Source organism: Condylura cristata, unplaced genomic scaffold (genome assembly GCF_000260355.1).
Source record: "Condylura cristata isolate star-nosed mole 26May11 unplaced genomic scaffold, ConCri1.0 scaffold00008, whole genome shotgun sequence".
Classification (NCBI taxonomy): domain Eukaryota; kingdom Metazoa; phylum Chordata; class Mammalia; order Eulipotyphla; family Talpidae; genus Condylura; species Condylura cristata.
The window spans coordinates 28,763,268-28,786,828 of record NW_004567109.1 but is presented as its reverse complement, the minus strand read 5'-3'; the positions used below and the strand labels follow the sequence as shown (position 1 = coordinate 28,786,828).

The window sequence follows — 23,561 nt, the reverse complement described above, 5'->3', positions numbered from 1 at the left end:
ATTTTTCAATGTGCTACTTTGACATAATGGATGTTATCATAGTTTTTTTATGAGATTTCATTTTTTTATAATAGTTTATTTTTACATCATTTTGTACATTTTTTTTTTTCATCTCAATTGTAATCCCTGTGGGTTTCCCATCACCGAGTCACTCGTGTGCCATCATCATAGTCCCGTGCACTTCTCCTCTACCCCCTGTGTTTTATCCCATTCCCCACTCCACCCCCACAAAATGTCTCTGGTATATGGCTGTTCATTATTCTTATTATTTTCTCGCCTGGTCCATTATACTCCTACTATCAGTGAAACTATCTGGTATTTTTCTTTCTCTTTCTGGCTTATCTCACTAAGCATGATCTTTTCCAGCTCCATCCAACTTGCTGCAAAAGACATATGTTTCTTTTTTTGGTTGCTAAGTAATATTCCATTGTATGTATGTACCACATCTTTTGAATCCAGTCATCTACTTTTGGGCATTTGGGCTGCTTCCATGTTTTTCCAATTGTAAATAAAGAAGCAGTAAACATGGGGGTGCAGGTATCTTTTTGAATCAGTGTTTTTGTGTCTTTTGGGTAGATACCTAGGAGTGGGATTGCTGGGTTGTAGGGAAGCTCTATGTTAAGCAGTATGAGGAGCCTCCAGTTTTCTATAGTGGTTGTACTAGTCTGCATTCCCACCAGCAGTGCAGGAGAGTTCCTTTTTCTCCACATCCTCACCAACATTTGTTGTTGCTAGTTGTTTGAAGAAGTGCCATTCTCACTGGGGTAAAGTGGTATCTCATTGTGGTTTTAATTTGCATCTCCCTTATTATGAGTGATGTTGAACATTTTTTCATATGCTTGTTGGCCATCTGTATTTCCTCTTTGGAGACATGTCTTTTTAGCTCTTCTGCCCATTTTTTGATGGGGTTGTTTATTTTTGTTGAGTTTTGTCAGTTCTCCGTATATTTTTGTGATCAGTCCTTTATTACTGCTTTTGTGTGAGAAATTTTTTTCCCAATTAGTGGGTTGTCTCTTTGTTTTTTGTAATGTCTCTTTTGCTGTACAGAAGCTCTTTAACTTGATGTAGTCCCATCTATTTATCCTCGTCATCACAGTTTTTTAACAATTATAAGTGAGGACCTCCATGGTGGTGCAAGGCACTGAGTCTCAGCACTATGAAGTTATGGGCAGCCACTGCAGTTATGGAGCTAATCCACATGGCACAGCAGACCTCTCTTCTCTCGCACACTGCTCCTCTCCACACTGTATTGCAGATGTGCCTGTTCCACTCTCCACTGTCTCTGATGAATCCTCTCACCACTGCCCCGGACCCCCACCTCTGGCCTAGACCCCAGCTCTTGTATGCATAAATAAAATAAATCTTTCAAAAAATAATCAGAATCAAAAACTATAAGTGACAAAGATCATGTGTGCCTAAAGGGGCCTGAAGAAATTAGTATTGAAAATGATAAAAAAGGAAATAGTAATTGCAAAATAAAACCTTCAGTGCAGTTGACTTAACAGACCTTGATCAACAGCATTCCAGTCTAATTGAAATGACTTCCACAAAACATACTTCTCAGTCAAGTACACAAAGTAACCTCAGTTAATCAGTAAGTTCGGTAATGGTTTTATAGAGATAATTCAGGGCTGGCACAAATCTTTCAGTTTCCTTTAATTTCAATTTTCTTTGAAACAGAGAGGTTCAGCCAGCTTTTAGAACTACAGGTGTAGATAATGTCTATGCAAATCCCTCCTTTTACAGAAGAGGAAACAAGCCCAGAGCTTTATCATACTCATTCTGCTGCTCTTTTCCACACTACCTCCTACTTGTCCTACAGTTCTTTTTTCTGTTCTATTCAAACTACTAATACAGTAAAAATTCATCTATTCTAAACTATGTTTTGTAAGTAAAAGCAGAAAAAATAATCTGAATAAACTGGAGTAGTGTATTTTACTCTCATTAAATCTCTCTTCATTCAGTTACCTTGAAACCCATGTCCTTTTCCTACTTTGTAGTTCAAGACAATTTTGCTAACTTTGGTAGGCTCCTCCCTCATCTCAGAGGTCCAATCTCTTGGCATTAATATCTTCTTTAAAAATTTCAATATTCAAATTTTCAATTCTTTACCTATGCTCCAAACCAATATTCAGCCAAAGACAATGATTTGTGATATTTCCAATTCCAGAAAGAAATTCAAGTTATACTTTTTTCTTTTGCTAGGTTCAGTGCAGTAAAAGGAACATGAGGCTTGGGAGTTGGGCAGATTTATGTCAGCATTATTGTTGTGTCATTTATAAACTGAGAATTTAGACAACTTGCTTTCTGAGGCATATTTTTCGCACTATATTTCAGAGAATTGAAATGTCAGGCTAGACAAGTTTAGCAGAAAGTGGAAGTATTAAAAAATGCTATTTTTATCTTTCACAGCATCACAAACACAAAATAGCTAAGTTACAGGTACCAATACAAGTTTTACTTTATTTAAAGGACTATTTTCACATCTAACTCTATTAGATAATAGGTAAAAATAATAGTAGCCAGACACCTCTTAGGTAATAACTGGCCACATCAGTAACAAAAACGGATAGAATGTGAAAAGTCTTGTACATGACCAAATAACTTTTTTTTAGAAATTCTTTAACTTTCAGAAAATTCATCTTTTCCCCTTAAATGCAATGGTTTTCTTAGTTTTTTAACATCAAATAATCAAATAAAAAGGAATCAAGATGTTCGCGATAAGTGGAACTTAACCATAATCTTCTAGAATCAGTTATTTCTACGGCAAAGTAAAATAGATATAGAATAATGGTGATAATTTGAATTTACAGGGCACCTTCTGGGGAAGGTAGTCTGCTCTCTCCGTTCTGTAATTTCTTGCCTATCATACAGGAACGGTAAGGATTATTCTGCTATATGGAACAAGTATCTAATCAATAATCTATAAAATCATAAGTTAATTCTTAATTTGTTAAGAATGACTTAATTTTCTAATTAACAGAATAGAATCTAGATGTGTTGATCTCCACTATAGCAACATACAAATATAATGCAATATTTCATACTCACATCCATAAATTCTAGTAAATTATTCCATAAACTCATAAGTATTTTATTTTCTACTTAATTACATTAAGTCAAGATGAACAGTATAGTAACTGTAACAACTACTTTGTACCAAGAGCTGAGGTGAAGCCATATTCGGTAATAATTTCTCATGGTTTTGTAGTTCTTCTTTTATATTCAAGTATATTTTTATTTTGACCAATTCTCTATAAATTTATTTTCCCTTCCCTACTACTAATTCTCTGTGTTCTGATGTGATCCAATTTTCCTCATATACTTTAGAACTCTGTTCCATAAGTTATAGCCACTTTTTATATCTTTCTTGTCCAGGAATACTTTTCTGTATAATTTCCTGACTACCTCTGCCATTCTTGGAAATATTAAGCTCCTTAAGATCCTTAAGAATCTGATCATTCTAAAGTATTTTGTTCATACTTCTAGTATGAACGAGGAAACAAGCTGGGGAGCAACTGAGCAAAGGAACAAGTAAGAGCTTCAAAGCTGGCTCTGGTACTATAATCTGCTTGACCCTGGACATAGTTCTTGAATCTCGGATTCTTGATCTGTCAAATAGGAAAAATTAACAATTCATTTGAGCAAGACTGTAATGAGGACTATGGGGAATGACTATGAAGCACACAAAACTGATACTATAATACAGTGTATTATAGTTTGTTATAGGATGGTCTGTATGTCTATTCAGATCACTGGTTCACAATTTTGGAGGGGGAGATAGTGAGAGGATTTAAGAACTGCTAGAAGTTCAAATTACTCTTCTCTCGCCTAACTGAAATCAATATCTTTGAATATAAACTCCTTGAAGTTATGACTCTATATCTCTGGATCTCTTATATCAAGTCCCCAGCCTTTATATATTGGATGTTTAATTTATGCTTGTTAAGGTAAAGAGAACTTAGCTGTAGAAATTAAGAACAGAAATTACTGGATATCCTAATCTCTACTAAAACAAATATTATTTTATAAATTCACATTGTTATATTCTCAGTATAACCTAGTTAATGTAATGCATAGAAAAAATGTTTCCAGGGCCCTCCCTGATGGTACAACCAGATAGAGCGCTGCACTGAGAAGTTCACCTCAGCCGCTGCACTGCGAGTTTGATGCGAGTTTGATTGCTGGGAAGGAGCTGACGCACTTGGTGCCTCCTGGCCCACCCATTGCTCCCCTCAGCAGTGTACTTCGTCAATCTGCCTGTTCTGCTCCCAACTCTGTCTCTGGTGACTCCTCTTACCCCCACCCCACCTCAGCCTGTACCCCTGTTCTGTATGCATAAACAAATCCTGAAAAGAAAAAATGTTTCCATTCATAAACCATTTTCTTCTGAGAAGCTCAAGGATCTTTACAGACATTATCTCAGCAATCCTTGTAACATCCCTGTGATAACTAGAGATTGAACTGGAAAAAAAGATGGAATATGAGTCCATATTCCACATGAATCCATAAATTAATATATTCCACAAATTCTGCTCAATAAAAATTAATTTTTCTCACTTTATATGCATTTTTTTACCATTCTGAATCCACATACTCATTACATCTGGATATGCTGGTCTAGAACAAGAATATTGTCTTTTTCATTTGCTTAAGAAAGTGAAATTTTCAGAAATTATTATATATATTAAGCAAAGCTCAGAACATAAAAATGTAAGTCTAATCTAATAAAAAACAGATGTTCAAACTACTGACAATTTTATTTCAAGAGTAAAGTATTTAGAAATTAGACATATCATTTTAATGATATTAACTTTATGGAGTGTTAAGAAGGGAAGTAGTGCTGAATAACCGATAATATTAATGATAATAATTTTAATGATACTAAAATTGTTAAATTTTAATAATGAGACCAATAGCCCGTCACAGCATTAACTTACTTCTGATCTTCATCACTTGATTTTTCTGTGTGAGCCTTTGCTAACTGACATCCAGTAACCATTCTCTTCCTTTCCTTATATAGTCTCCTACATGACTGATCTCACCCAGTCCTGGAAATCCTGTTCTCCTTTGTCAATAATTGGTCTAAAATTGGACCTGTGGTCTAGAGGTGGGGGGGTAAATGAAAACCAACGGGGATTCTTTCCTTCATGACAAGAGAGAAGAAGAATAGGCTCTTTTACCAATCCTGCCCCCCAAAGCAATTTCTTTGCACTTGGGAAGCTGTCAGCTTGAATCTGATTCTCTGTGCCACTACTTGAGATGACAATGAGGGGAAGACCCAAATAACATCAGTAATCCTGATTCATAACCTAGTCTCTATCTTCAGCCTTCATGTTATGTGAATAGGTGTTATTTTTGTCTAAGTCACTGAATCTGTTCCTTGAAGATGAAAGCATGTGAATTAATATAGACAGATCAGTAAATCAGGTAAGAAGGGAAGTAGAGATGAATTACTGAGCACTTACTATTACATCTATAATCTTAATCTTCAAAATAAATGAAAATTATTAGACTTTGGTTTACTCCTGTTTTATTTTTGTTTTTTAACATTTACTTTATGCATACAAGAGCTGCGGTAAAGGTCTGAGGTGCAGTGGGTGAGAGGATTCATCAGAGAGTGGGGAGCAGAACAGGCAGATTAATTTCTGTTTTAGATTAGAAAACAAAGGCTTAGTAAAGCTATATAGTAACAGCTGTGACAAAGCTAAAGTCTGACTCTAAACCTGATGCTAAAACTTGCATTCTTCTTAAAAATACAAAATCCCCTTAACTCTTGTTAAAATACACACCAATAAACTGGTGTGCTACTAACAGAATCTGGGAGAACTATGGAACAGACTTTACCTCTATCTTGCCACAAAGTTATATGGGGGAGCAAGCAAGAGTATATATATTTAAGTAGTTTTAGAACCTCTAGCAATGGCAAAAGCCCTACAGAAAAAATTAAAAGGACACATATGTAACACCCAATTTCCCAAGCATAAAGAAACATGAAGTCAATTACAAGCATTCCTTAAAAGAAATAATAACTTCCTGATTTCAAACTATTCCATTAGCCAAGTATCTTTCAATGTAGAAACCACAAAATTAACACTTCCTCAATTCTCTTCTCTTCAAGAAAACTGATTCAGCTTAAATCTTGGCCAAAAAATTATATAACACCAAGCATCAGCAAGGTTACTCCTTACTTAGAAATTTACTAAGACTGGGTTTTCAAAAGCTATTTATGTCATCTCAACCAGCAGTGTGTTCACCTCATTTAGCCTTCAATTTCTAATTGAAAATTAGAGCATTACAAAATGGGCATGCAAAATTTGAAACTGATACACACAACTTACAACTTACCTTTCCACATGCTCTGCAATGATGCCTCCTTTTGGTGAATGTAAATCTGGCTTCACATTTCATGCAGTTTGGTGCCTGAGAATCTGGTACCCATACTGGAGCCACCTCACCCAGAGTAGTAAATGGCTTTCTGGCAGAAATTCCAAATTGACCAGCTCTAAGATCATTATCTGGGCTATCTGGAGCTAATGCAAGGCACGGTCTACTGGATATCCCAGCCTCATAACTTTCTAAATGTTCCCCATTGGTGTCAGCAATAGAGATGTTTCCCAAAGAGGCATTGCATACATTAGTTGAGTTTTCCCCTAATTTTGCTTTCCCAAGAACATCATTTTTGTTTTTAATATTATTTCCATTGTTTGCAGGAAGATCATTTTGTAAGTGATCTGACAGTGGCTTTGGAATTTGAAGTTTAAGATTAGAAGGTTGCTTGGGTCTTGCACCACCAAAAGGAGCACTGATGGATTGCAAATTTGCTACTATCTTGGGTGAAGACTGCCCAAGCACTGATGGAACTTGGCTAGAGAAACTGTGTAAATAATTTTTCTTCATTAAGTCACCAGGGCTGTTTAAAAGTAGCCCGCTCCCTTCTGTGGCTTCATGTCCTCTCTGTTCATAAATATTTGAGTAGCATTCTGACTTGCTCTCTTCTATTTCTTTTTCTTCTGTTACTGAATCTTCTTTGGAGGGTAAGGTCTTTGGAACAAAACAAACTGGGTTCTGCATTCCATAGGAATCACAACAGTTAGATAGAGAATTTGTTGCTGGTGTAGCCACAACAGTGGAGAAATCACGTTCTTCACTTTCATTCGCACAAGTTCCTTTTAAATCTAGACCTGCTTCTGCCATTCTATCACACTCTTCACTATCACTATAATTGTCCTCAGATGGATTCATCTGCAGAAATTTCTCATCTTCTGTATTTACTGGGCTGTCATTCATCTCATTTAGTTTAGTCAATTTCCAGTTAGTCATCTCCTGAGAGTCAGAGAAATGCTCTGTTATATTAAGAACCTCTGTAGTGTCAAGAATTTCTTCATGTTCACAACCTTCAATTTCATCAGTTCTACCTACACTGGGTACAAAGCTATCTGAAAACTGTTCACAGTTATCATCCCTTCCAGACCCATTATGCATGTCTGGTTTGAGAAGCAAAGGTAAACTAGATTGAACAGACTCTTCAGTTGCTGTCTCATCAGCTGGCTCTTCTTTCATCAAAATCCCCTCACTCAGGTTGGAAAGAGAGTTTGGACTTCCTAGATCTGTCCTTGGAGAGCTGGTTTTGCCAGTGACAATCTCACCAGGCATAGAGTTGTCTTGGGTTTCAACAGCAGAACCTCCATCTGTTCCTTGTGATGACATTACTGAATCAACAGTTAAACCTGTGACTACAGATATGGAGGAGTCTTTACCTCTATCTTCACCATCCTTTAATTGTGAAGGAGAACAGACACAGGCTAGATTATCAGATGAAGTAGCACACAGATGTTTAACCGAATCCCCTTCTGCATTTGGTCTAGTCAAGGGATCCATTTGTTTTTCTGAGTTCATATCTTTTTCAGTGGATCCATTTCTACTAATACTAAACTGGTCAGTTTGTCTCTTTTCATTATCCAGTGAAGAGCTAAAGGCATCCATGAGGGATTGACTATCATAATTATTACAATCCTGCAAATCACTTTGTAATGTCCTTTTATCACAGTTATGCATGACAGCTACAACAAGAACATTCTTCTCATCTGGCAAACAAGCTAGGTTTCCACATTTCTTCTCTCCCACTTCAATGGCACTGCATTGATCATCTCTATTACAGTTCCTCTTAATTAACTGATCTTCTGCAACAGCATTTTCATCAATCCACATTGTGGTGATTTCTGGATTCAGACTACATTCCTGTCCTTTAGCAGAACTGTCCTCTCCCTCTGTGGTCAGAGCAGTTGAATGAGCAAGGGAGAAGACTTTCAGTTGTGACTGTGACTCGTTAGAAACTGCAGATTCATTCACACTGGCTAGTGTGGAGTTAAATGACAGTAAGTGAGAAGGGGTATCTAGAATCTTATTCCACTTTGTATCCAATAAGATAGGAGAAACTGTTTCATCTGAAAAAAATAATGACAATAACTTAGCTGATAACAGTGCAAAGGATTAAGTTGATCAACTATGTTTGCAAATTTACTCAGAAAACATAGTATTTCTCAGACATTAAGGTTTCAAATTTTTGGCTAAGAAAATACACTTACGCCTATAGTGTATGTCAAATGGTAATACCCTAAAACATTGCAAACAAGAAACTAATTCTACCTAAATTTAGTAACATAATTGAAGCTGCCTCAGGCTATACTGAGGGTTGATAGGCATCAGCAGTCAGGAAGGATCTGGACTGAAATGGCTGGGAAGATAGGGGCTTAGGAAGGTAAGGTGGGGAGAACTAACCTAAGGTGGAAATGAATAAGAACAGTGAAGAGAAAGTAGTAAACGAGTGGAAAGAAAAACAAAAGAAATTTCTGTGGAAACAGAATACTCTATAATCTACAGCATAACTGGGGTGTGGATTACATAGATACCTAGTTGTCAAACATACAGTTAAAATGTCCACATTTTAATGTAGATAAATAATAAGGCAAGAGTAGACATGTAGAAATAAAACGGCAGCATGCCAACATTACTGAAGCAAATTCTCACCTTCGTTTTGTTCAAATTCATCTAATACCTTGTCCAGGTTGTAAGCTTCTGCTTGGAAATAATTCTCCATCGGTAAGGAAACACCACTCAAGAGACTTGTTTAAACCTAAAAAATAGATTAAATTTTCATTAGACATTCAACTTAGTAGTTGAATAAAGATATGTTACAACTGATACCACAAAGATACAAAGGATTATAGAAGACTACTATAAGTCTACTATAAGTAGTTTAAGTAGTTATAGAACAAGGTGAATAACTGAGAGTAAATGGTAAGTCCCTACAAACACATAGTGTCCCAAGACAAAATTACCAAGAAATAAAAAATCTGAACAGATCAATTAGTAATGAGAGCAAACAATATTAAAAACCTTTCAACAAGTAAACTAGTGAATTCTACCACGTAGTTAAACAATTAACTAATCTTTTTCTAAGTCTTTCAAAAGTCTGAGAAGAAAACACTTCCAAACCAGTTTTAGTAGGCTTTATTCCAGGGATGCAAAAATGGGGGCAGGGGGTGGTGGTATTTACAAACCAATGAATAAAATTGTATTTCTAGTAGACATAGAAGCATATAGAATTTTATTTAAATAGGCAATGAGAAAAAAAAAGGAGTAAAATATATTAATTTTAAAATGGTAATGATGACTCTGACTAGGTTAATCTTCTTAAACCTCTTCTTTTAATGTAGCACTTCCAAGTCTTTATCATATTAGTCTATCTAAAAACATTTTGTGGGCATATACACTAGGCATTGTAGCTGTTCAATATCATTCCACTGTTCCTCCATTATCATGATCCTCATGCTTATTTACCTCCTTGATTTCTCAAAAGAAATTCTTAATAAACTGCATTCTGCATGGCTTTTTATTGGTATATGTGAAAGGACACAGAAGGGGAGGCAAGATTACAGTTCCTCCCAAAACTCTGAATAAGGGAAACACAAAGAAGGAAAAGATCAAATATCCTGTTATTACAAACTTCAAGTCAAAATTGAAAAGTAAACTTTCTTTGGCTTAAAAAGACAGCCCTCCCTGGTAGTGCAATGGGTTAAAGCACAGTATTATGAAGCTATCACAGCCACTGCAGCATGAGTTTGATCCCTGGCCAGGAAGTGACTCCCATGGCACAGCAGACCTCTCATGACCCGCCCACTGCTCCCCTCAACAGTGTCTTTCAGTCCATCTGCCTGTTCTGCTCCCCACTATGTCTCTGCTCAATCTTAACCCTTGCACCTCTGGCCTGTACCTCAGTTCTGTATGCATAAAAAATCTTGAAAAAAAAAAGTCCTTTTTTTCTTGGAGGCATTTAAACATGTCAATATTATTTTTCTCGTTTTACCAACAAAAACAAGAACAGGAGATTTAACTGTGTTATTCAAATATTTTCCTATGATTATTAATTCAGTCAATATCTATTTAATAATTGCTTCCTTTAGGCAATTTAAGTTTTGGCAGACAAAAAGGCTATATAATCTATCAATTTTTAAAATCTTTTATGTCTATGATTCAAAAATATTTTCATATTTTATTTTGATGAAGGCTGTATACTTAAATCGCCCAGTACTAAGAACACAAATGAAATTGCTCAATCATACTCTGCCAGCACATTGTGCGTATGTGTGTGGGTGTGACTGTGTCACACATATATATAACTTAACTTCATCTTCCACTAATATTTACTGAACATCTTCTATGTGCAGACACTATGAGTGTTGGAGTACTTCTTGAATACACATTTCTCCAATGTACTATGTTCCTTCCCTACTTCCAACTTCCCTATGTAATTCTGTCTTTCAGTTCTTAATTTGAACATGACTTTCACAAAGAAGTCTTTATGAAGAAGTGAAATCTTCACAAAAAAATAATCCCCCAGAAAAAGTGATTATCACCCCTATAATCTCTCACAGCACCCAATTCTTTTCTTTTATACTATTTACCATAATCTGTACACACAGATGTAATTGTTAAGTTAATACGAACCTCTCACACCAGGATGTAGAGAAGACACCTATTAAATTGGGTCCACCATGTGGTATCATTCCATTTATATGAAATATCCAGAAAAGGCAAATCCATAGACATAGCAAGTAAGTTAGTAATTATCAGGGGCTGGGAAACTGAATGGAAATGGGGAGTGACTGCTAATGGATATGAGATTTTTCTTTGTGGTGAAAAATGTCTTGGAATGAGATCATGGTAAGTATATATACTTACTCTGTAAGTATATATAAAAACCGGGCCCTCCCTGGTGGCGCAGCGGGTTAACCACAGCACTAAGAAGCTTAAGCTACTTCAGCATGAGTTCAATCCCTGCCTGCTCTGGAGGAGATCCACATGGCGAGGCAGACCTCTCCTGGCCCGCCCGCTGCTCCCCTCAGCAGTGTGCTTCATCGATCTGCCTGTTCTGCTCCCCGCTCTGTCTCTGGTGAATCCTCTCACCTTCCGCATCTCTGGCCTGTACCCCAGTTCTACATGAATAAATAAATAAATAAATAAATAAACAAACAAACAAATAAATAAAACCACTAGACTACATTGTAATATTGTTATTTATAGGATATATATATATATGTAATTGGTCATTCAGGTGATCAAATATATATTCCAAATATATATTTGGTCTTCATTCACATTTTATGAATGAAAAAATATATTTTGTTATATTAGCGAAGGTAACTTTTGAAAAGCACCTAATAATGAGGGCTACTTGCCAGAGAAACCAACATGAACAACGAGAGGGACTTCCAGTCCCATTCTCTGGTTTCCTGGGAAGGAAAAGGTTAGAGTTCAATTGCCAGTAGTCAATGGTTTCATCACCCATATCTATGTAATGAAGTTTCCATAAAAGCGTAAGAGGAAAGGGCTTCGAGAGCTTCCAGGGTAGTGAATACATGTGAATTTGGAGGAGAGCGATGTACCTGGAAAGGGCATGGAAGCTCCTTGTTCATCCCCGCCCCCAACCTACCCCCATACTTCACCTTATGCCTCTCATCTGGTTGCTGGATTGTATCTTCTTTAATAATTGTGATTTAGTGAGTAAAAAGGCTTCCTGTATTTATGTGTCATTCTAGCAAATCAACTGAACCTGAGATGGGAACCTCTGATTTACAGCCAGCGCTTCAGGAGTACAAATCTGGGGAGGTACCTGAAGTCTGAGGAGGAGGTTGTGGGTACCTCTGATCTACAGCCAATTGGTCAGAAGCAAAGAGTCACTTCAGGCATTTGGCTGGGGTCTAGCACAGAAAGCAGTAATGGGAGATTGTGTCCTTTACCTGTGGAATCTGATGTTATCTCCAGAATTGAGTTGAAGTCTCTGACACCCCACTGGAGTCAGAGAACTGCTTGTTAGTATGCAGAAACTTCAGTACCCAAAGAACACACTGAGAACTGGGTTATATAGGCCTCACCACCAACTAGAATATATTTAACTTTGAAAGGATGAGTTTTACATTACATTAATTATATTTCAATTAAAAAAGAGAGAAAGAGAATGCCTTGAACATAGTGGGAGTCAGAAAGCAAGGAAGTGCTGCAAGAATGATGAGGATATGTCAAAATTACATAGAAACCAGCAACAAGGAATACCCACAAGACAAATCAGACTCAGCACTTCACCTCTTGTTTTTCATTCTATTGACCAGAGTCCTTTTCGAAACTCTTTTAGGGGACCTCAATTTAGGGGTCCCCATTTTATAGCACAGATCTGATTGTTCCCTTTTTGAGTCCTTGATTGATTCTTCCTCTTTATATCATAAACTAATTACAATGGACATTTGTACATAATATATGTCATTATTTAGCATTACTATATACCAGGCACTGATCAAGTCACAAGATTACAATGACAAATGAGACAATATCCTACACCTAAATGTGCCCAATGTATCATAGGATGGATGGATAAGTAAATTAAAATATGAAACACTGTAGTAGGTACTAACTGATAATGTTGCACTGGGTGCTACTGGACCACAAAAGAGATGAATCCAAATCACTTTGACACAGAGGTTTATTACTTAGTGGGATGGGCGATTATAACAAATATTCCAGTAATTTTTCTGTGGTTCAAATAAGAGAGAAGTTTGTTTACATGTCACATAACAACTAAGGTCAACTACTCCAAGTTTGCAAGCAACTCTATTTTGTCCAGTGCAGGGACCCAGGTTCCTTCCATCCTAACTCTCCAGCATTCCCTTGCAGTCTTTAAGAAGAATATAGACCAATGCATTGCTTTCTTCGTGGACGAGGCTCATGACAAGAAATAAAAGTCAGTTGAAGTGATCAAATTCCTTATCTTAGCATTGACCAGTAACAGCTCCCAAAGAGCACACTTTGACTAGCACCTACGCTGTAGTCCTCACCTACATGGTCAAAGCCAGGTTATAGTCATATCTAAGTTGAGCTAAAAATAAAGGTTTAATACTAAGGGTTAAACTTCAGTCTCCTAAAAACATGGACATTATTTCTGCTCACATTCCTATAGTGAACTGAGTCACAGAGCCACATTAAGCTGCAGCAAAGGTTGACTGAACTATCACATATCCCCAGTTCAGGTACTATATAAAGGGAAAAGAAATTTTGGTGGATGTGGAGGGCAACACACTAGAGGCAATGAGGCCAAATTAGAAATGAATCCAAATAATTAGGCAGTGGGGTATTATTTGGAATAGAGTATGCTACTATCACAAATATTCCAGTCATTTATTATTGCTGAGAACATTTATTATGAATTATTAGTCATAGTCTTTGCTACAGTAAGTTGAGAACTTCCTAAAGAGGTGTGATACCTGAAGAATTAAGATTTTGGGGCCCTCCCTGGTAACACAATGTGTTGAAGTATAGCACTATGAAGCTACTGCAGGCACTGCAGCATGAGTTCCATCCCCAGCCAGGAAGGTGACCCACATGGCATGACAGGCCTCTCTTGACTCACCCATTGGTCCCCTCGGCAGTGTATGTCAGTACATCTGCCTGTTTTGCTCCTCACTCTGTCTCTGGTGAATCCTCTCACCCCTCCACCTCTGTCCTGTACTCCAGTTCTTAAAAACATAAATAAATAAGTTTAAAAGAAAAAAAAGAATTAAGATTTTGCAAGGTAAGGTAGAGAAGGGCACTCCCTTCTCACAATCAGAAATGGACAGGCTAGGGGCAAGAAATACCTTGCCAAATATAGGCCAAGAAGTTTTGTTGGAGAGGGCACTTCTGGTGAGTCCCTTTAGTTCACTATCAACTAAGAAAAAAAGAGCTCTGTCTCCTGTCACACACTATCAGATCCAGGCCCCTATCCTCAGAGCTTATACGGAAAGCCAGAGAACTCAAGTCATAATAACCAACACTCCATTATGAATAGCATAATCAGTTTCTTACCAATCCTACTCATTCATCTGCTACCCTCACTCCCACCTTTTACCCCTGAAATATTAATAAGCCTTAAAAGGTAATCAACGTAAGTGCACTGGAATATGGTGATGGCACACAGATGATTTGGTCATGGGAAGCCCACAGGGATTACAACCGAGATGGGAAAAGGCACAAAATGATGTAAAAATAAACTATATTAAAAATATTTTTTAAAAAAAAGATAATCAACATGATTTCTAATCAGGAAAAAGTCAATGATTCCTGCTCTACAAAAGTTAATAAGATAATTCCAATTTTCTGGAAGTTATTGCTCTTCATAACTAGCTTAAATATATAATATAAAATAATGTAATTAAATCCATATTTCTAACTGTTTCCTTGCCCCAAAATTAATTTTGTTTTGTTCTTACATGATGACTAAGAAAATATAAATTACATTGAGTAGATATACCACTATATTCCCTGAGCAGTATTGCTAAATCCATGCTGAAATTACCCTCCTTTGTGCAAGTTAGAAGTTGATTCTAAAAAGGAAGAGACAAGCACTGGGAGAAAAATTAACATTTTAACATCATTCAACAATAATTTTTTAAAAGATTTAGCTATTTATGCATATAGACTGGGGTATAGTTGAGAGGTGAGGGTTGTGAGAGGATTCACCAGAGAAGAGTGGGGAGCAGAACAGGGAGATCAATGAGGTACACTGCTGAGGGGAGCAATGAGCAGGTCGAGCAGGTCAGGAGAGGTCTGTCAGGCTATGTGGGTCATCTCCCTGGCTGGGGATCGAACTTGTGCTGCAGTGGCTGCAATAGCTCCATAGTGCTCTACTTTAACCTGTTGTGCCACCAGGGAGGGCCCATTCAATAGTAATTTTTTTGCTTTGCATCTCTACTTCTTGAAAAATACACTCTTGATTTAACAAAAAGCAATGACAAAAATGAAGCAAGTATCACATATACAAAAGCTGTTTTAACAGTTTTGGCTCTTTTCTAAATTCAACCTCTAAAAACAATAGCACTGTTCTTTTACCTTTTCCCCCTTATACATGTGATAAGGAACAGACTTCTCTGTGCTTACTCATGATGCTTGCTGCACCAGCCAGTTCTGCTGATTCAGTATGCCCTGCCGATCCTAAGGGAAGAAAAAAAAAAACGTTGTTCATTATATTTGCTCAAGTAATAAACGTTAATTTTCCTAATATAAACCTTTGCTAATCAGACAAATAAGGGATTTAAAAAACAAATTACATCTTCAAATTCAAAGACCTAGCCAGTATGAACACAGCAGCAGACACATTCATTTGTCTAAGAAGGCCAGAAGTATAAATATCAATAAACAATTAAGAATTTTTGTACACTTTTTATTTTCAATAGGTAACACAGAGTCAAACATCGAAAGCCAACATTTTCTATCTAATGATTTTAATTATGTAAGTCATAAAAATACTTATTTCCTAATATAAGAGGCCTAAGAATCCAAACCTAATAAAACTGCTAATTCACAAGAATGCCCTATTAGTATGATTTTTTCTACAGATACAGAATTCTTAAACTGAGATTAGAAATCTTCCTGCTGAGAACTTTATCACCCAACCACTGTTTTTTTATCCAAATGGAGTCTCTTATTATTCCAATCCTCCTTCACTACTTAGAAGCAATAGATTTATTAACCCAATATTAATCTTTCTATCAGGAGTATCATGTTACTTCCTTAATCTGAATACATGAATACTTATATATACATACCCATGAAGTTATAGTAGTATAATTAAAATACCTTAGGGATAATTTGAAATTCTTTAAAAGCCTAACTTTAGCCTTGAGCAAGACTATTAGTTAATCAGAATATAACTAAGAATTTAATATTATTTGAACAATATCTAACAAATAACATTAATATATAATCATAGAATTTTTGGAAAAAGCTTACAGGTGATCAATGAATATCACTTAATTTTAAAGATAAAGTGAGGCACTAAAAGAAATTTCCTGACCTCACTATAAGTCTATTATCTGATGTGAAACTGATGTGCTTACTAAAAAATTACAGAGTAAGAAAAAGGTCTAAACTCAAGTTTCCAGGTCTAAAATTCAAGTTTCTAGACACAAAAAAAAAAAAAATGTGGACTAATAATCACTGATGAAAGATTTACTTGTCTTGGGAAGTTGAAAAAATATGCATATTCTATACTCTCCTAGGGAGATGTTCATGCCATGGACTATAGTGGAGGGCCACAGGTGCCTGGGTAGTGGGTGTGCTATGGTACACCTAAGAGGTATATCCCATCCTGTCAAAACACTAGCAAGGGTGTAAAACTATGGTATGTCAATAATAATTTTAAAAAATATACCCTTATATTCAAATAAAAGACTAAATTGTATCAGGTATGAAAGAGCTTTAAGGAGTCTTCCCTTTAACATCTAGCTAGTTGAAGATTTTTTAAGCAAATAAAATTAATTCTACAGATTCAAAGTCAAATCCTGTTTGAGTGTGTATGCATGTGTGACTGCACTTTTTAAAAAAAAAAAGATTTATTTATGCATACAGAACTGGGGTACAGGCTAGAGGTCCAGGGGCAGTGAGAGGATTCACCAGAGACAGAGTAGGGAGAAGATTAGGAATATCGACAAAGTACACTGCTGAGGGGAGCAGCGGGCAAGACAGGAGAGGTCTCCTGTGCCATGTGCCTCCTGGGCCAGTGATCCAACTTGCACTAAAGCAGCTGTGGCTAGCTTGCAGTGCTGAGTCCTAACCTGTTGTGCCACCAGGGAGGGCCTGAATGTACATGTTTTAGTGTATGTGGAAAGTCAAATAATATTATGAAACCGTCCTAAATAGGACAGAATTATGTCCTTTGATCATTTAGCTTCAATGGCAAAGTCTCAATACTGATTAAATCCAGCTGTCTGTCTATTCAATTCACTCACCCGTCCAGCTTAAATATAGGTAGGGAGAAATCACACAAAACAGTGATTGGCCTTAATTTTACATTTATGACTTTACACTCTGCTTAGTCAACCTCTACCTCAATTCAGTCTTCACAATTCAATTCTTCCAGATAGCTCTCGTCCCCTTTAAGACAAAGTAGGGAAATTACTCAACTGATTAAGATAAGGAATACCTGCAAAACTAACTACTCCTTGAACTGACTGAACTGACTTCCCAACAATCTGTTTTCAGTACCACACCTGACCTAAGTCCTGAGAGAGGTTCCACATCACACATTTCTCTATGGTTCTTTCTGGGTAGTGGATTGTCTCATCATATGCCCTCAGCAAGCAAGTAGTTATTTGCTGCTTCAGTTCCAAGACCTTTATTTTTTCCATTTGTTGATATCATCCACTGTTACTTTTTATCATTTGAATAGGGTTTCAAGGAAGAAAGAAAATATATGTGTGTTTCAATCTTCCCTTGTGTCCACTCTTGTCTTTGAGAACTGACATATAGTTGAATATAGTCATTTCTTGAAAATGGCCTTGACATTGCTTATGTTCTAATAATTAAATTAAGAAATAGCTTAGTGAGACAAAGAAATACCTCACAGAGAGAACATGCTTTCCAGATGAGACACAGTAATTTAATACTTTTACCTAAAATGAGTACTTTATAGTAATGGTCTTTCCATCACTTTTTGGCATTATGGAATTGCTTTTAGGAAGGAATAAAGAAGTAAATTGATAGGTGTAAAATACATTATAAACTATCTAAATATAGTGCAAGTAAACAGAAAATAAAGTACTCATAGAACCCCTTCCATAACATGCCCAATGGCACCTCCCACTGTGAAATTAATAATAGTTTACTTCCCGTAAATACATTTATACCTGTAACACTTTTTTAACTTCACATGATAACCTTGTTCTTTAAAATCTGCTGGATCCCACTAATCCAATTCAGGAAACCTTTTTATTCATCCTTTCTCCCAAAACTCTAGCAAAGCCTTGTCACATAGCAGGTATTCAAAATATGCAGAATGATTTTACACAATATATAAGGCACTCCCATAACGATTCCAAGCAAATAACTCTTAATTTCATTCTCCTTCTCCTATGTCTACTCATCAATCTTACTTAGATTCAATCAACAGTTTCTAAACTAATGTTATTCCCTCCATTTTGTTATAAAATATATATTTCATAATCTTATGAAAATAGCTCATATCATGTCATATCTCTGATTAAAAATCCTTTAATAGCTCCCTATTTTTAACTACTAAATGGACATATCTCTGTCACAATGAAAAGGTCTTCATTTATAGCCACATAGCCAGATTTATTGCACTTTCTAGCTAACTAGATTCTCTTCTTCTCCAAAGATGTATCATTTTTAAGCATGAAGAATAGTTTTGGGGCATGGTATATAGATCCTTTTACAACTTGACCTCTGCCTCTTCCAACTCCTTCCCTAAGCTCCAATCATATCAAACTATCAGTATTGGGCCTCTCTGGTGGGGCAAGAGGTTACCTGTCAGCACTACTAAGCTATCAGCAGCCACTGCAACAACAGTTTGACCTGACCCATGATTGGCCAAGAAGCTGACCACATGGTGCAGCAGACCTTTCTTGTCTAGGCCACTGCTCACCTTAGCAGTGTATTTCAGTCAATCCGTCTGTTCTACTCCATATTCTGTCTCTGGAATCCTCTCACCCCTGGCACCTCTGACCTACACACCAGCTCTTGTATGCATAAATAACATAGTTCTTTGGGGGTGGGGGATATCAGTATTTCTGCGAGATGTTCAATCTCAATTCTCTATGACTTGCAGTTACTCAACATTTAATGAAACACTCACTGCTAACTTTACCTAGGAAGCCTTTCCCAATTCTCTACAGGCTGTTTTAGAAGACTCACCCCCTACTCATGTCATGTATCTTTCTCTACTAATGGTAGAACTTATGTCACAATAACTTAGATAAAATAACTTATAAAAAACATAACTGGCCCTCCCTGGTGGCGCAGCGGGTTAAAGCACAGCACTGAGAAGCTAAAGCCATTTCTGCATGAGTTCGATTGCCGCCTGTCCCGGAGGAGATCCACATGAGGCAGACCTCTCCTGACCCGCCCGCTGCTCCCCTCAGCAATGTACTTCCTCGATCTGCCTGTTCTGTACCCCACTCTGTTTCTGGTGAATCCTCTCACCCTCCGCATCTCTGGCCTGTACCCCAGTTCTGTATGCATAAATAAATAAATCTAAAAAAAAAAAAACTTAACTATGTTATTTATGCATACAAGAGCAGGTGTGTAGATCATGGGTGCCAGGGGATGGTGTGAGAGGATTCACCAGAGATTCATTAGACTCAGTAGTCCTAATTTTCATAAGGATGAATGTATATTATTTGTTAATAAAAGGAAATGGAATTGAGGATATGAATTTCAACTAATAAAAATCTAAACTAAAACTTTTACTTTAAAATATGACACTTGAAAAAGCAGAAAAGACAAGCATTTTAAAAGATCATCACCCTGCACTATATAACAGAAGATTAAAATTTAATAATAAGGGGAAAGAGAAGGAATCATCATTTAAAATTAAGAAACCAAGATTGAATTTTTAAAATAAACCAATAAGGAAAATGATAGGGAAAAAGATGATGTATAAATGTAAAATGAAAGCAATTCACAGGAATCTTATGTGGACATATTTATGACAGGAGAGATTTATGGGGATAATAACTTCCAAAACCCTGGCCACAAGTTTTAAAAAAGAGAGAAAGACAATGAGAAGGATCAATATCTTTTTTTTTTTTTAAGATTTATTTATGCATACAGAACTGGGGCACAGGCCAGAGGTGCAGGGGTAGTGAGAGGATTCACCAGAGACAGAATGGAGAGCAAAACAGGCCGACTGAGGAAGTACACTGCTGAGGGGAGCAGGGGTAGGTCAGGAGAGGTCTGCGGTGCCATGTGGATCACCTCCGGGGCAGGGACTGAACTCATGTTCAGGTGGCTTTGGCTTCTTAGTCTGTGCTTTAACCCACTGTGCCACAAGAGAGGGCCCAGGATCAATGTCTTATCTTGACTCTAATACTATTTACCACAGGGGCCTCCCTGATAGCACAACAAGTTAAGTCTCAGCACTGTGAAGCAATTCACAGCCACTGCAACATGTAAACTTAACATGTATAAAACTGCATTCAGGTGATTTGGTGATGAGAAGCCCAGGGGGATTACAACTGACAACTGAGATGGAAAAAGGCACAAAATGATGTAAAAATAAACTATTATATTATTATTAAAAAAAAAACAAACAAACTGTATTCCATCTTCCAAAGTCCTCTTTCTTGGTTCCCTAGCCTAGTTCAGGCAGTGCTCTCAAAGTCAGTTTGGCAGATCACACCTCCAAATCTGGCGACTACAGTTGCTCCCGTGCCACATGATGTTCTTTCTTACAAGAGTGACAATCTATGTTCTCTTTCTTGAAACCTGCACAGACCTTCACTGATACCTCAACTAACAAAGCAAACAGGAAAAATAATATCTAACTCCCAAGATTCGTATTTTCTAAAAGAAAATAAAGTCTCTGCCTGAGTCTTCTGGGACACTCTCTCATAACAAAAAGACGATATGGAAAAGCTTCAGAAAAGTGATCTGGACCCTGAACCTTCACGTATAAGAATGAGTGAGTCTCAAGATGACTCCAGCCACCGTCTGATAGCAGTGCATGAAGACCCTGAGATATCCACCTCACTGAGGCCAATCTCCAGGTTTCATTTTTTTGTTTTAAAACTCCTAGGTTTTGGTGTAAATTATTACACTGCAATAGATATCTGTAACAATATGTTAGCAGTTTGATACTCTTTAACCTAATCTTATATAAATACTCTAGAAAATAAAAGAACCATAAGAGAGACCAGCAAAAAATTAAGACCCACTGATGGCAGCCTCTCCGCCACTGAACTACATCACTCTGACTCCAATTTGTACATCTCATCCAATCAACAGCCTTTAGGTTTCTTAGGATACAACTCAGGAAACACTTCTTTATTCAAACAAGAAGCTGGTGAGTTATAACACAATGTTTGGCACAAATTAAGTGCTCACAAACCACTTGTGATACAAAGAAAAAGAACTGAAGGACTTAACTTTCAAAGAACTTCCACCTAGGAAAATTTTTGAGAGATTCCCAGAGTTGTGCTGACATTTCTGGCTCTAGGGTACTTAATATTTCAAAGTTTATTAATAGCACATACAGTCATTGGTTTGCATACAAGAAGCCAGTTCAAACTTAGACCATGCATTATCAAGGCTTATACACAGGATCATGAGTCTTCGGAGAACTCCTATTATCAACAGTTTGATGACTTATTCTTTAAAGAAAGAAAAGGTATGATTCACGCGTGTCTAGAATCTAGAGTGTGATTTGAACCATAAACCCAACCAGTAAAGTGGCATGTTTCTGCAATTAGTAATCCATCAGAGCCATTGGTCTAAAGTGATCAATTAAATCTAATAATGAAAAGACACAGGAACACAAAAGTAATCTGATTGTTCCATTTTCTGAAGACACTAATAGGTTCATTTGATCCTTTAAAAAAAAAAAAGTCTTTGAACAGTAACACCATTGCCCATTATGGCAGGGATAAAAGAAAAAGAAGATAATCTTTGAATAAGAGCTTTATTTCTCGAGATCAGACCAAAGTACATTAAAAGAGCAGGATCTGGAAAGCTGACATTGTTGCTACCCTTACATTCACACAGGGATTCAATTTCCAGGATAACAATCCAGCCTCTTTCACAAACACTGAATTCCCAGTCAAGAGCTATTAGAACAGGTGTTTATTTTCACCCAGTACACAATAAACAAGAAAGCAGTTTAAGAAATATTGTAAACTGTACTGACACCAGATGTATCAAAAATATGTATGTACTGAAATCTCAGGAACAGCAACTGATTTGAGATTGACACTAAGACAAAGAATGTCTGCAGTAATGAGACACAAAACAACATAAACATGGCATAAGGCCAAAACTATTCAAATATATAACATCCCTAAAGTAGCATATAGATCACTAGGAGTGAATGAACCACTAATTAACACTATATCAATTCAAGTCCACATCTCTAATTTTTTTTTAATTTTTAATTTTTAATTTTTTACACCATAAGCATAATTTTTTTATATCATTCTTCATTTTGTGCATTTTTCCAGCTCAGTTGTAATCCCCATGAGCCTCCCATCACCAATTCACCCATGTGCCATCACCACAGTCCAGAGCACACCCCAGATCTGATCCCATTCCCCATCCTCTCCCCATAAAATGTCTTTGGTTTATAATTGTTCATTGTTTTCATTGTTGCACATCTCTAATTTCCATGTAGTATATTCCTATTATATTTGTCTGTAGAGTTCTTAAGTTGCCTGCCTCTCACCACATACATACACACACACACACACACACACATTTTTTCTGCAAGATAAAATACCATGACCGGGCATTAGATAAATCTAAACAGTTTATTTTCCTATGAGATACTGTGTCCCTGGGTTCTGAGAAATCCTAGTATCCTTATGAACTCTCCTTTTTTCTTAAATTCTAGTTGGTTGCTTTAACTTTCAACAGGGCTTCACAAATATGTCTTACTAGTGTGTTATAAACAGAGACAAACAACAACAAAATTAGAGTTTCACACATGTCTTTTGCAGCAACTTGGATGGAGCTGGAAAAGATCATGCTTAGTGAGATAAGCCAGAAAGAGAAAGAAAAATACCGGATGGTTTCACTCATAGCAGGAGTATAATGGACCAGGCGAGAAAATAACAAAAATAATGAACAACCATAGACCAGAGACATTCTGTGGGGGTGGAGTGGGGAATGGGATCAAAAACTGGGGGGGGAAGGAGGGAAATGCACCGGACTATGGTGGTGGCACAGGGGTGATTTGGTGATGGGAAACCGTGGGGATTACAATTGAGATGAAAAAAAAATGTGCAAAATGATGTAAAAATAAACTTTTTAATAAAAAAAAAATTAGAGTTTCAACCTTAAATGCATTGCTAAAATTTCAAAGCGCAGACACAATCTCAGATATTTTATCATCTACAAGAATAAACAAAAAAATAAATTCACTGAGAGAAGGGTCTTACTTTTTGGTTTATTCCGGGTAGCAAACCGGCAGAGATATAATTCATATAATACAAATTGTGTGTAATACCAAGTGTAGTGACAAG

The 23,561-nt window shown here is 36.7% G+C and overlaps 1 protein-coding gene across 1 annotated transcript in view; it reads right to left on the bottom strand.

The window, feature by feature from the left end:
* The window catches only part of ZFYVE9 (zinc finger, FYVE domain containing 9), a 102,424-nt gene that overhangs the window by 51,710 nt on the left and 27,153 nt on the right, over positions 1-23,561 (bottom strand). The window contains exons 2-4 of the mRNA XM_012722121.1: positions 15,421-15,522; positions 9,031-9,136; positions 6,349-8,447 (exon numbers count right to left, since the gene is read on the bottom strand). Coding sequence (XP_012577575.1) covers positions 6,349-8,447; positions 9,031-9,100 — 2,169 coding nt within the window. The 5' untranslated portion in view covers positions 9,101-9,136; positions 15,421-15,522. The remainder of the gene's footprint in view (positions 1-6,348; positions 8,448-9,030; positions 9,137-15,420; positions 15,523-23,561) is intronic.